Here is a 14,209-nt window from a genome sequence, read left to right on the forward strand (position 1 = left end):
TTTATAGACTGATCAAAGCTAAGAGTCATGATACCACCCGGGACACGGAACGTTTCACATCCATAAATGCCACGAAGTACAACACTGTACAAATTCAAAGTAGCGTAACATACTCTGCGTAACTGCCTGGACAGGTCTCTCCGCTTCCAATCCTGCACAGGCAAAAAGGGATTTAGAGATACATTGCCATCCTAATCCTTACCCTCTTGGCCTGCATGGTTGACTTACACAGTGGAAGAAGCAAGCTGGGACATATGACTGGAACAACTTACTTTCAGATGACTGCAAGAGAGGAGGGATCAGTTTGCGGCTGACTCCTTTTTGGCTGATGGCATGCAACTACAAACTGTGTTTTCCTTGGAAACAGACTGTTGTGAAAAAAACCTGCAGCTTTCAGCAACTACCCATACCATCTTTCACAGATCCACAGACAACATTAGCATACACTTGCTAATGAAACTAATAATCCAGGCTCTAGACAGTACTTGGTTGTTTATGAATACAATGAGATCATCATTTATATCTTGTTACGATGCTTAAAATTAGCCAGAGGTGCTCACTGCGGGCAGTGTGCATCCCATTAGGCATTCCCTCTATCTTCTGCCCATAGCAGCTAAGCCTTCCCAACAAGAAGATTGTTGCTGACTACAGATATTTCCAAAACATCTCACATCATACCTGACAACTAAAATAAACTTACTTCAGACCGTCCCTCCTTCTGAACTAAACTATAAGATTGCCAGGATTTGATAGGAAGAACAAATAACAAGCAATAGTAAAATAACTTCGTTCTTTTACTGCATTCTTCAGTTGTTATTTTTTTTTCTGATAAGATGCTGAATTTATCACTTGTCTTTGTGAAAACAGTCTTCAAAAGTATAAATGGCTGCCTACTCTTTTTTTCGTAGAGAAGCACACACGTATGATGCATGTACAGACAACAAGCCAAGAGGAAAGCTAGCTGTGAATTTTCAGCACATCATCTACTTCGAGTACCTGAGGAAGCTCAGGTAACCCTAATGGCTTCCTCGTGTTCCTTGGGTCCGCCACAGGCAGAGAAGAGCACTTGGGCAGCAAGCTCCGAAACAGTACAGCACCAGCCCAGAGCTCAACTCCACAGGAAAATACTGCTTTTCGAAGGTCAAGTAAGCCTCCAAAATACAGAAAGTTTAACATAGATCTTGGGTAAAACTTTAGCTCCTAACCAATGCTAAAATGTTGAGTCCTTTCCACTCCCCTCCTCCCATCACAAGCTTCTGACTAGTAAATACTTCAAGGAAAAGCTACATTTCCTTCGTTAGGCCTTTCCTAAAGAATGATTCTGTAACTCCCCAAGATCCTTCTTAAGCCAAATGCAGGAAACAATCAATTAAGTTTTTCATTCCCATCCAGTTAACCTAGTAATGTTAGGCTGCCGTTGAAAAGCTCTAAGTTATTTGCAAGAAGCAGAAAAAGGTGACGTCAAAGCTTGAGGACAAGATTCAGCACATCACCCTCCCATGGTTACAGGTAGCCTCTCCTCTGTGTATCCATACATACTACCAACACCTCTAACTGGAAACCCTTCTGTAAAACTTACTAATTCTTTCAGAATATGGGTAAGTTACTGCAAGATGATTGCATACATATATGCATGTATGACACATCACTCTCACTTTTACCACTTGTTTTCCCCAGAATCAGCTGTAACATCTTTTTACTTTGCAGGTAGAGGGCAATATTATCCAAAACAGGCCCATCAAATAGTTACTACAAGAAACTTCTCCATTCAAAGAAAGAAAAATGTTTCAAAAGAAGGATTAATGGTTCAATTAAATAGAAGAGGGTTGTACTGATGCTCTTCATGCACTTCTAGTTTTACACTTAAAACAGAAATACCAAGACACTGCAATTTATTACAAAATAAAACAAAATTTACAAAATACCAACTCCTATTCATTTTTCCTGGTTACCTTTCTTGCCAATCTCAATAATGACACATCATGCAGTCTTCTGTATTTTATCATATTTGTATCACACGTTAGTAACATTTGATATCCCAAAATTCACAGGGGCTTATGCAAGCACATTAAACAACATGCTCCTTTTTCACTTTTTGACTCCTCTCTTTTTACTTCAAAGCAGCTGTGAAAAAATACACAAGTTTTAGAAGTACACTATCTTCCAACATTCTTTGAAAAAGCAGCTCGTATCTATCTAGGCTGGTACTACATACTTACAGGCATTTACTTACAGCTGTTGCTCTCCAGTTGAAATTGTTACACAGCTTTTCCAATCAATTAAGATTACTTCAAAATCACATGATCTCCATACAATGATACTACCACCGTAACATCGATCCCATTTTTAAAGCGCATGAAGAAATGCCAGAACAACCTTACAAAACCCAGACATACTATTAATGACCTTTACAGAAAATGTTTTGTAACACAGATTCCAGTTCAGGAAGTGTTTGTGCTCCATGTAACTCTATAGATATGAATGATCCTATTTGACTCAATGGGATTACTCATATACAAAAAAGTTATTTCAGAGGCAAATCATCATTTAAAATTCATAAGGAAGACGAGGTACTCAAAAAAAAAAAAAAGGCCTTTCTCTGGTATATTTATATAAAAAATAGTTTAAACAGATGCATCAGATAAAATTCTAGTTAAAGTCTCATATACTATATTGTACACTAATAATGGTGTCATCCCCCCCAAAAAAACCCTCTAAAGGATAGATAAATGTATTTTTCATATGACAAATTTCAAAATCCATAGTTGTGCTTAATAGTGGCAAAATTCAGTCTCACTGATGAATGACTTCGTGATTTTATTTTTATTTTCTTGCTCATATTTTTGTGTGTATGTATGCATGCATCTTAAACTCAATAGTGAAACATCTCTGTTTGTTCTGTGTTTTGCCAGAATTTACGCCTAAGTAATATCATGATGTAACAGAAATTAGAACTTGGCACCATTAACACTACTGATGCATTCACCTTGTCCTCAACCACATTGTCTCCTAGACACAATAAAGGTGTAGCCAAAGATTTATCCTGCCAATAAGATATAGTTATAGGTCCCATGAAGATTACTGACACTGAAGTACAAATATGTACTGGCCTTGGACTTCGCAGATAACATGCCAGTTTTGAGACACATTCAAGTTGACAATAAATCAGTATCACAGCTCCAATAACAGGAAAAAATACCTTAGAGGAATTTTTGTGTTAAAACATTCCACTTTTGAGTTAGCTATTAAATGGTAATGATCATAATGGACTAGGCAGTAGGGGTTTTTGTGGCTGAAATGTGCAGACATTTTACTACAAGGCTATTTTGTTAAGCTTCTGTGAATTTCAACTGCACAGTATTTTCCCCTTAAATTAATTTTGTCTCCCCCCCCCCCAAAAAAAAAACCCACCAAACCAAAAAACCACCTCAAAATAAAAGATGTTTTAGCAGTAATCTTATTGTGAATTATACTTGTTTTCTATCTCTCTACATGTGAACACTTCAACAGCCCCCAAAACACCTCCCTTTTATGCATACAAAAAAGCACTAGTTATAGATTATGAAAAGGCAGCAAAACCAAGGTGCACTAGTTGAGTACTGCTTACTAAATTGTAAATGTATTTTTTCTGTCCTTCTCAGAACTATCTTGATGTTTGTCACCAAAAATTCCTTTCTGAGAAGTTTGTTTAAAGGGCACCAATTTCTCAGGGTGTATGGGTTATAACTATTTTTTTCAAGCACCCTTTAGAACTTATTTCAATTTTCTGTTTTTGATGATAGTCATGCTGACAACTTTTTTTGGTCCATCAAACTCTGTAGTACAATTACATGAATTTACTTTTAATAAATTACCATCTTTGCATATATCAGTCAAACCATGAAGACTAAACACTTGCAAATAAAATGCATTATTAATTTAATTGTCACAGCCTATTTAGCTAGCTTCTATTAGTATTTGCTATTATATGCAATGTATCAGAGGGCAGAATCAAATTCAAAACATAAAGAATAAACTGATTATATTGTCCTAGAGAAATTAAAAAATAGCAAGCTTGCAAAATTATAATCAAGGCATTAATGTTTTAAATAGGTAAGAAAACTACATAACTTAATTTATAATATGTTTATACCCACAGTGATTGTTTAACATGCTGAAGAAGGATTTCTTTGGTTCCTAAAGCCATTAAAAGGCATCAAGCTCTTTCATAATAGGAAGGGAAAGGTGGAAAGGAAAGCAACAGCAGTTTGGTACATACTGCACTAGATCACGTGGCTTAAACATCCATCATCACCAGTAAGGGACTGCTACTAGAAAATTACTTTGTTGTAGCTCTGACACTACTATTTGATGCTGCTCTACATTAAGCTGAAGCGCTAGCTGAAAAGGTATTGTAGATATGAAATAGTCAGAAGATGGATGAAGACGTTTCAAAAGAAGAGAGTATGAAGTCACCCAAACATGGCTTGTTTACGTTGGCCCAGGGGCGAAGCTGCAACAGCCTGAGCTGGCAGATGGGGCAGGGAGGTTGCAGGTCTGAGCTGGGTTCTCTGCTCCTCGGGCAGCTGGGGCTGCAAGGGCCATGAACCTGCCACCGCACGGAGGGACCTCCCTCCTCCTCCTCACGCCACGCTGGCAGGCCAGCCAGAAAGCCTTCCACGAATACGGGAAGAAATGGGGAAAATGGAAAGAGCCGGAAGGCTTTCAGAAGAAACACACAAACAAAAGCCAGCAACAACCAATTTAGATTATAGCATCCTGCTTGTTTAGGAATTCATTTCAAGATGATGATCGCTAAAAATATGCCTCTCAGGCTAAGATACTATATTTGGAAATCTATTGTATGTATCCTTTATTGTGCACATATTCACTAGGGTAACGCAAGTTATCTCTATGTTGTATTTATGATGATTATACAGTAAGTACCCCCTTGTAAAAGAACATATTGGTATTGAATGCTTCCAGTTACAAAATAAGCCACCAGAGCAAAACATTTTTTTGTAATTGTTGCACTATGACAAAAGATAACCAGCATAAACTTTAATACGATATGTTTTTTTGATGAAACTGTAATTGTTGTTTCGATGTGTCATTCTATATTTCAGATGAAACCGAACATCTTAAAACTCTTTAAATAACCATGTGTTAGGGAAATTCTGGTTAAACACTCTGTAGAGGAAATCTTATTAAAAATATAAGCACCACTTAAATAGGTGCTTAGTCAAACATAAGGTGTATAAAGTGTGTTAATTTACAACTCTACTCTTGGGTCACGCGGTGATTTAAGTGTGACAAACTTGTGAGGAAAAGGTCTAATCTACTACCATTTCCAGTGCTCTTTAACAAGCAACGAACGTGACCCAGGAGCAGTTCTGCAGTGTTCTCCTACAACTCCTAGCTATCATTTATTTCCCCCTTCTTTCATATCAAAACCAGAAAACACTCTTTATTTAGGAAAGCCTACATTGGAAGAATGAGTTACAGGGCAGTAATACTTGAAACAGCATCAAACATCCAGCAATGAACCCTGCAGGTAGGATACCTCCATCTACCCAGACGGAAAGAGAATGTGTCATCTTTTGGCTATCCAAAACATATAAAGTTTTTAATTGCCCCAAAAATCCAATGAAATAGCAATAGCTATGCCACAATGTGCCTAATAAATCTGATGCAAAATGCGTTTATCTGCAATCACAGTGCCATTTAGTTTGTAAAACATAGTTATATTTTAAACCACAGAAAAAACAACCTGCTTGCAAAAAAAGTTTGAAAATAAGTAACTGTATGCAGATTGAAAAAATAAATTAATTCATTTTTAAAATAGTCAAACCAACAGAACTGTGTTCCTGCCCAAGAACACTGAGGAAACTTTATTGTTGATTCCTCTGTGGCTTTGACCTCAGTGATCAACATAAATCTTGGGAAGTCATTTTATAAACCTATAAGGATCAAGACCAGCAAGGAAAAAAAAAAAATTCATTTTGTACATGGAGGGACAGTTACAACTATGGAAATTTTGAGAAAATAATATCACCTGCCAAAAAAAACATCCAAAAAGGTGCAAATCCTACACATTTTACATAGAATTGCTTTCTAGAGCAATATTTCTATTTTTTCGTGACATAAGCACCACGCTGTCAGACCACTTAAGGATGTTAGTTCCCTCCATAGCTGGAGTTGAGCTAAAGGTCCAGGCGACTTCATTTTAGGTTAGGTAAATATTCCAGATAAGGCCTCCACATATTGTATAAGGCAAAACGAGAAAGAATTTTGAAGTAGTTTACCTTTCTTTGGGTGTGCCAACTCCATGCTTGCCCAGTAAATGAGTATTCAAATGTTTCTTCATCACAAACGCCACCCTACCAAACAAAGAGAAAACACAGGAAGGTTATTTTTTTATTAAGAGCTTTGTGTTTGGGGGTTTTTTTGGGGGGGGGGGGGGGCGGGGGGGGTGTGTGTTGATTTTTTGTTTGTTTGTTTGGGTTTTTTTAATACAGTATTTTACTGTTTTGAACACGCGCTTGAGCATATATTCTTAAATGTGGACTTTTAAGAACCCTGCTAGACTACGAATTAAATCTGGGAGTCTATTCTGTAATGACAGGTTGTCTTCAGATTGCAGTCGCTTGGCTTTTTCCTTACAGAAAAGTAATCACAACCACACATTGCTGGTGAAAGAACAGAAAACCTGCTTCTGCTTCCCTTTGCAAATTACACTATATTAACAGTATGTTGTATAAGGTGTTCTATGTTACCTAAATAACATTTTCTCATGTTATAAACTAAGACAGTTTTAGTTACACCTTTAAATTTATTTAAGCCTAATGGGCCCATCCTACGACCCTTCTTCATACAAGTAGTTCCATTGTTTTTAATGGGTAACACAAAAATACAGCAAGATCAGACGCTTTAATCACTGCTTATGTCTGGTCAAACTTCATTGTATTAATTATTTAAAGAGATATACACAGAAACAAATTAATAGCCTTAGTTATTTTATAGCCTTGTGAAAAAAAGGATAGAAAAGGCGAAGCACATGTTCGTGAATACACTTTGACCAGGAATATTGTTCAAACTGGGCAAGACATTGTTCAAAGCATCAATAGCAGAAACAAAATATAGACTACCTGGCATTATGTTTCTACCAAACAAAACACAGATAATTTGCTTTAATTTTGGTGACATACATAATGAAACAGATAGGAGCCTATCAAGTACCATTCTTCTGCTGATAAGACCATAACATCAATTTAATTATGTCATGTGACTGCTTCAAACAATTTAGATATCAGACTGAAGCTTCAAACTAAAATGGTTCTCTCGATAAGCAAAAATTTTACTGCTGCAACTTTCAGTGTGAAAAGGGCTTGCAAACATTTTTGTTAATTATGTATTACAGCTGTCCTTCATAAAGTTAATTACTAATAGCTGAAAGGCAATAGACTCTATTTGCATATGTACATGAAAGGCATGACATATGCAAAAATATGATTTTAATTAGCATTCCATGATATGAAGGGCTACAAATCAAACTGGCATGTTATAAGATTTTTAACATTAAACGCTGAATTCATCTGGACGTGTTTGCAGTAATGGACAATGGAAAGACTGTAAAACACTAGCACTATGGGGTATAAGAGCCACAAAAGCCAAGAAACAGTACTTTTCCTTTACAAATATGTTAATGTAGCTTCTCCATGTCGGATCTACTTTGGGCACTTTCACATTATTACAGAGAATCTCTCTTGCGCATCCCTTAAGGTGTAAGAATATAATTCTGCCTTATTTAAATGACAGCAATTTCCTGAGTTTTTAGAAAAAGACACAAATATCTTAAATACTTTTCCCTACACAATTTAAAAGTATGGCATCATAATCATTACAACCGTGAATAATCTATCACACCGTTACCATCATTACTATGCAAGTGTCATCAGAATTACTGTACATAGAGAAAATAATTGTAAAAAAAACAATTAAAAAAAATGTGTTCTAATAACAGCACAAGGAATTTAAAACATACTGCCCTTGCTTCTTGGCAGAAATACTAACCATTTCCACACTGCTGTGAAAGGTACCAAACAGATTTTAACTTGGTATATACTTATATTTCCTGTTACAAACCTCCATTCTCCCTTTTCTCTAAAAGAAAAATAAAACCATAGATGCTACTGTGAAAGGGCAATGTGCAATCGAAGTTGTAAAGGCATACTTAGCTATTTACACGGAATACAAAGATCACAACCAGCTACGCAGTATTTCTAGGGAAGGTGTTTTTTTTTCTTTTGAACCTGTGTACTTGAAGCTGCCAAACAAAAGCTGAACATTTCTTACACCGCACAACTGCAGGGGGTACAGACAGACGTACCTTTCTGCAAAATCAAAAGACAAAGGCCTTGTTAATAATGTGAAGCAATTAATCTCACGTTAGCTGCCTCCTCGCTGTTGTATCTGCGTTCTGAGTAACCATTTTGCTGCTGTTACACAGCACAAATAAAATGAAGACTGACTCAGTGTGTGTCTCAGCGCCTACTAACATTTTAAGCTTTTAATGGAAGGCTTGAAGACTTAAGACTTGAGGAGCGCAGACTGCCTCCGTGCAAGCCTGCAGTGCTCAGCATAGCTCAGGAACAGCTCCCCACCTCACAGAATTAGGCCTTAAAAATAAAAGCAAAGTTGTTATTTTCATAAGAAATTGAGAACGGGATTTAAAAAAAAACCCAACACATTACCAACAGAGACAGCCCTTATTGAAACAAAAGATATTTTTTCCTTAGAATTGAGGCAAAGTCTAAACATCTTGGTTGGGATGCTGAGTTTGAGGACAACCTAAAAAAAAAAAAAAAAGAAAAAAAAAAAAGAGAAGTGCAGGAACTATTTGTTTATGTTTACTAAATACTGCAGGTGATTTTAAGACCGAGGTGGTAGAGGTGTTTGCTGGCTTTCCAAAACAAACACAAAAAGTGTTTTCCGTACATTCAGTAGCTCTGGGTTTCTATGCAATTACTGGTTTTAGTAGTCTAAAAATAATGGTTTTATCTATATTATGTACCTCTGCTGAGGTAAATCAGTTATTCCTAAGATATTGCTAGAACTGGACAGACAGACATGACTTAGCCATGGTCTTTTAAAATGAATCTTAAGGGAAGTCTGGCTGGCACCAGTAAGGAGTGAATGCTTTCAAGATACACTGCTCTAATATGTCTTCAAATCAAAGGGAATGTTTCCATCAGCTGCATTAAGCACCACTTCTGGCTTCGCTGAATTTCTCATTTCTTATTTTTAAATTCTAGTGGAAATAGAAATGTTCAAATGCCAGAAAGACATCAAAAGGGACCAGGAAAAACCTGTAATTGCCCCAGACTCTGCTGTTTCCAATACATGCAAACCAGGCCAGACTAGAGGCCTGGAACCAGTTTTACAAACTCCAGTCTGGCCTTACTCATCCCCAACCCACACGAAGACAAGGAGTCACAGTCCAGCTGCTCTCCTCGGGGTCAGGTCTCGAAAGGCAGGAGTGTCTGGTTTATACATCAGAGTCATGGTCACAGGGAGTTCCCTCCATTTGTTAGGAAGACTGCTCCTAGAAGCTTCCTCGTGCAGTAGAAAAAGGTGAGTTGGTAGGTTTTTGTTTGCCTGCAATGGCATTCTGTTGGTTTAACTTTTTTAGTTATTTTCAACTACCCTGTCTCCAAACTAGCAACATCCTCTCTCTTATACACTCTATGTTCAAACTTTAGGATAAATTAAAGACAAGTTGAAAAATGACAGAGCCTTAGAATAGCATCCAAACTCCCTATGGACAATTTTTTTCACATCAACTATAAATAAGAATAACTTTCAATCATAAATATATGAGCACCTTTCCCAAAATAAGTTTGCAGAATATTCTGTTTTCATTTTAGAAGAGTTGTGGCTTTGTAAGAACGTGTCCACTCATATTCCACGGCAGTCTTCAAACAGTATTTGGACTCACTCTGAGAATGTCTGTAACTGATTTAGGAGCCTCTACAGACTTGTCTTCAGTTATAAAAGCACATTTTCATGTACAAAAGAAACAAAGGGGCTTCTAATTCTGTGAATAGAGAAACATATTGGACAATCTTTACTTCCACTTTTTATTGCAGCGTAATACAAGTTCTACAGCATGTACAATGTTTATCATCGCAGTACCCAAGGAATATGAACAATCTGTCATGTATTGTCTGTTCTCTCATTTTCTCTGCAGGGAGAGAATTGTGCTCTGTGAAGTATCCTGTTTTGAGAGGGCAAAAGATCCTAAGTTTTATTATGTTTTGAATCTGTAATAGCTCTTTTCTTTTCAATATGTACATTGCTGGGTTAGTGAAAAGCCAAGTTAAAAAAACAAACACATTCCAAAACAAGCATTCTGGACCATAGTCATGAAATCTGTTATTTCTTGAGTGTTTACCAAGCACTGAGCCTTGCCCTACTTCCAAGGAAAGAGCTACATCTTACCTCTACCAGAAAGTCACTTGAAGCCATGTCAACAGACCAGTGATCTTGTAACTGCACATAACTGCTGAGGAGGACCAGCACGAAAATTTATTTTTGCGGGACTCTACAAACAAGGTATCCAGCAGTTGAAGAGCAATTTTAAATCACTTCTCAGAGGATACATTGCTCTCGGCAACTGCTCTTGGAAAATTTATCTTACAGACAACAATGTTCAATGATGGCAGAAAAGTCTGGGAGAATAACAATGAATAACCCTTTATTCATATTCTCAATATCCTTTACGTCTCCTTAAAACTGTCCAGCACCTCTTTATACACGAATTTAATTCTGAGAATACAGGTAAGCTACTGAATGACATGTGCAGACCCCAAGTACACAGGATGTTTTAAAAAGCTCCTTGAAATTCTTTAAAAAAACAAAACCAAACCAACACCCACACAACAAAAATCAACCCACAAACAAAACAAACAAAAAAAAACAGCAGAAAAGAATGCTACTATTTTTCAATTGTTAATATTTAGTACTTGGTTTTATCATAGATTTCAGGCACTCAAAGGACAGAATGGTTTACCATTTTGGATAAATCACCTGGGAGATCTGACAAGTTCAAGGAATAATAAGAAAAAGGATCCCTTAATCTTCTATACATCACAGAATATGAGGAAATCAAATATTATTCTGTCTTCATCAGTTTTTGTTTTCCATGATCTGTGCTTGAATTTCTGTCCTCATATCTTCACCTGAGGCAAGAAACCAGAAAACCAAGGCAAGCTGCATGGATCATGGGGGGACAGTATGTTTGGGTAAGCAAATAACAACATGGATTCAATGTTTGTTATTATGTGAATGAAGTGCTCTTGTTCTTTACTGTGTCTTGAAACACGCTGCAAATCCTAATTGTCTGTAGTTGAATGAGTGGAGTCATGCCAACAGGGGTATCAATTAGTAAGAGAAAGAAATACTGCAGTTTCTCAAGGAAGATCAGGACTCACACATATTTCGGAATGTTCAATAAAACTGGTATATGTAATTACAGATTTTTGCATGTACTTCAGATTTGTACATGTTCTACACATAAAAGTAAGACTTCATATATTCAAATCAGCACTTAGTGAAATAGTACATAAAGAGCCTACATGAACTTAAAAAACTTCAAGTTTCTAAAGTCTCAAAACTATATAAAAAGTTGCTACCCAACTCTCATCTCTTTGTCAGGATTTTGTATTCAGCAGATCCGCTTCAGGAACAAAAGCGTAGAGGAAAACACAGAACTGCCCAGAAAGCAATGGTTTTCTATGAACAAGTAATCTTATTTTCCATGCATCAAAAGTCTAAATTCCTGGGAATTTCTTCAAGTCCATCATTCGTGGATGTCTGCTGATTCTGAAGGGTCCAGACTGGAGCGCTGATAACTCTCTTGCATGACTGCGCGCAAGGGACTCAATTTAAAAGAAAGTATCTGGCAGGGCAGAGCCTGGTGTGGAAGATATCCAGTAGTGTGAAAGGCATCATGCCCTTTGTGACAAGATGTCAGGTTCAAGTAAATATCTGGCAGGGCGAAGTCTAGTGTGTAAAACATCCAAATCTGAAATCTGAAAAACTTCATGCCCTCTGTGACAGGACGTCAAGTCCTAGAACCCTACATAGGAAAGCTGAGGTTTTCCTGCTGACTCATTTAGCAGCCAAATGAAGCAGGTCTTATTACTTCCAGCTAACGGTTATGGTTATTCTTCTTAAGTTTAAAAAAAAAAATAAAATCAATAACATTTCAGAAGGTTAACAAGTCATGCGTAATCACTCAGTCTGTGATGGTGAGAGTAGTGTCATGCACCGCCTCATGCTCCCTGCTGACCCCCTGTGTTAAAGAAGGATATGGCTATGCTATGCTCCACCCTTCACTAACACTCACAGTTAAACTGGTAGGTACAATGCATGGATTTGGCATATGTGGCTCCTTCCTCCTCATCTTCAAGTGTGAGCAACTTGGCAGACTGAAAAATGCAAACTTTTTCTCTTGAAAAGAGAAACTGAAAGACGTAAATGAGGACAACTTTGCCATCGCTAACAAGACAAGAACCAGAGTACCATGGCAAGAACATCATGGTAATTCATGGAACCTGAAGACTAATGTAACTTTTAAATTTCTGAGAATTATTAAGAATTATTAGCCTTTCTACCTTAAGTTTGAAGGTTTGCATTTCTTTTTACAATTCTCCATGCAACAATCAGGAATGTTTCTTAATTATTTATTAACTATTCAACTTTTCCATGGAGATGTTTTGTTGCTGAAGTTCAAAACCCAACATTTTCAAAAATGAATTTTATGTCAATATGAAATCAGTGCAACAGACTACAATCTTCTCTTCTAAAAATATCTCAACTCATTTTTCTGTTACTTGTAATGAGCTAGCAATGAAGACCAGGTGCCCAACAACAACAACAAAAAAAAATGAAGGCAGAAGACCACAACTTCTAGTAGTGGAACACTTGTACACGGCTTGCACCCAAGGTAGACTTTGAGTATCACAGCAGCTACTGTTCCTGACTTGCTTTGCGCAGGATGACAGACAACAGGATTGTCAACGTGGTGTTCAATGACCTGCGTCAATCTCAAGAATAATTTACTGCTATATCAGACGGATCATTATGGATGAGTTGCGCACTATCAATCAATCGACTATGTTGTTCCTGCATATTCCTGCATCTATCAACCAGGAGAGAGAGACATCCTTCACCATATTCTTGCTTTCTGCCACCAGTCTGTGTCCCTCAAGATGTGAAAGAATTATTAGCCACATGGTCAAAGTAGTCGCAATAGGCACAATTATCTACTCTTACATATTCTGGCAGAAGAGACCTGGGTACAAAGGAAGAGCAAATTAAATAAAACAGAAAACAGTCTCTACTGTTCTACTCAAGCTGGCTTGGAGACATCTTGATGTCCGAAGTTGCTGAGTCCTCTCACCATCTCTCTTTTGAGAGATATATGTCATAATGTAAACCATCCAGGAAAGAAACTCAGTCTGTCAGTGCAAGAACTGTGGCAAAAGAGGAGTACACTGGCAGTATTTACGTTTTTTTCCTCCCCCCATGAGGGAACTCACTTTTTTGCTATTGTGTGTCTCACCTGAAGTTACTTATTTTGTAACTGAAATGAGAAAGGCTTCCTATAAGTTGGCTACAGGTCCGTTCTGAATTTTATTGATTTGGGGTTTTTTGTGGTGTTTATTTGTTGTTGTTTTTTTAAGAAGTACCCTTCAATAGCAGATGCATGAATAAGCCAAGTCCAGACAGGGATAACTGTTATTAACATAAAGGTGAGAGGAAACTTAAGAGTGTAACTGGGAACTTTCAGATTTGGAGATACAATAAAAAGCCGTTCACATGGCATGCAGCAAATATGGTACAATTTACGTGCACTGACAACAGTTTCCAGAGATCATAGACTTTGCCTCCTTAAAGGAGGGAGAAAAGCACTAAAGCAGTGCAATGGCTAAGTCTCTGCTGAAAATAGGACTTAGTTAGTTCAAAAGACTCTTACCATGTGGCTCAAAGCACGTAGGTTGGATCGCACAATTAAACACTACTGTGTGGGTAAGTATTTCTGTAAATGATGCATCATGATACTATAACATAAGAAATATAGTTTGGACCATATAAAACACTGCCAATACACTTTCAGACGTGCATGCATAAGAATGCACAGAACAAGGCCCAAAGCACTACCCAT

At 37.2% G+C, this 14,209-nt stretch overlaps 1 protein-coding gene across 1 annotated transcript in view; it reads right to left on the reverse strand.

The window, feature by feature from the left end:
* The window catches only part of ZNF407 (zinc finger protein 407), a 352,558-nt gene that overhangs the window by 208,201 nt on the left and 130,148 nt on the right, over positions 1–14,209 (reverse strand). Inside the window, exon 4 of the mRNA XM_063326422.1 lies at positions 6,285–6,359. Coding sequence (XP_063182492.1) covers positions 6,285–6,359 — 75 coding nt within the window. The remainder of the gene's footprint in view (positions 1–6,284; positions 6,360–14,209) is intronic.

This window comes from Chroicocephalus ridibundus, chromosome 2 (assembly GCF_963924245.1).
Source record: "Chroicocephalus ridibundus chromosome 2, bChrRid1.1, whole genome shotgun sequence".
NCBI lineage: Eukaryota > Metazoa > Chordata > Aves > Charadriiformes > Laridae > Chroicocephalus > Chroicocephalus ridibundus.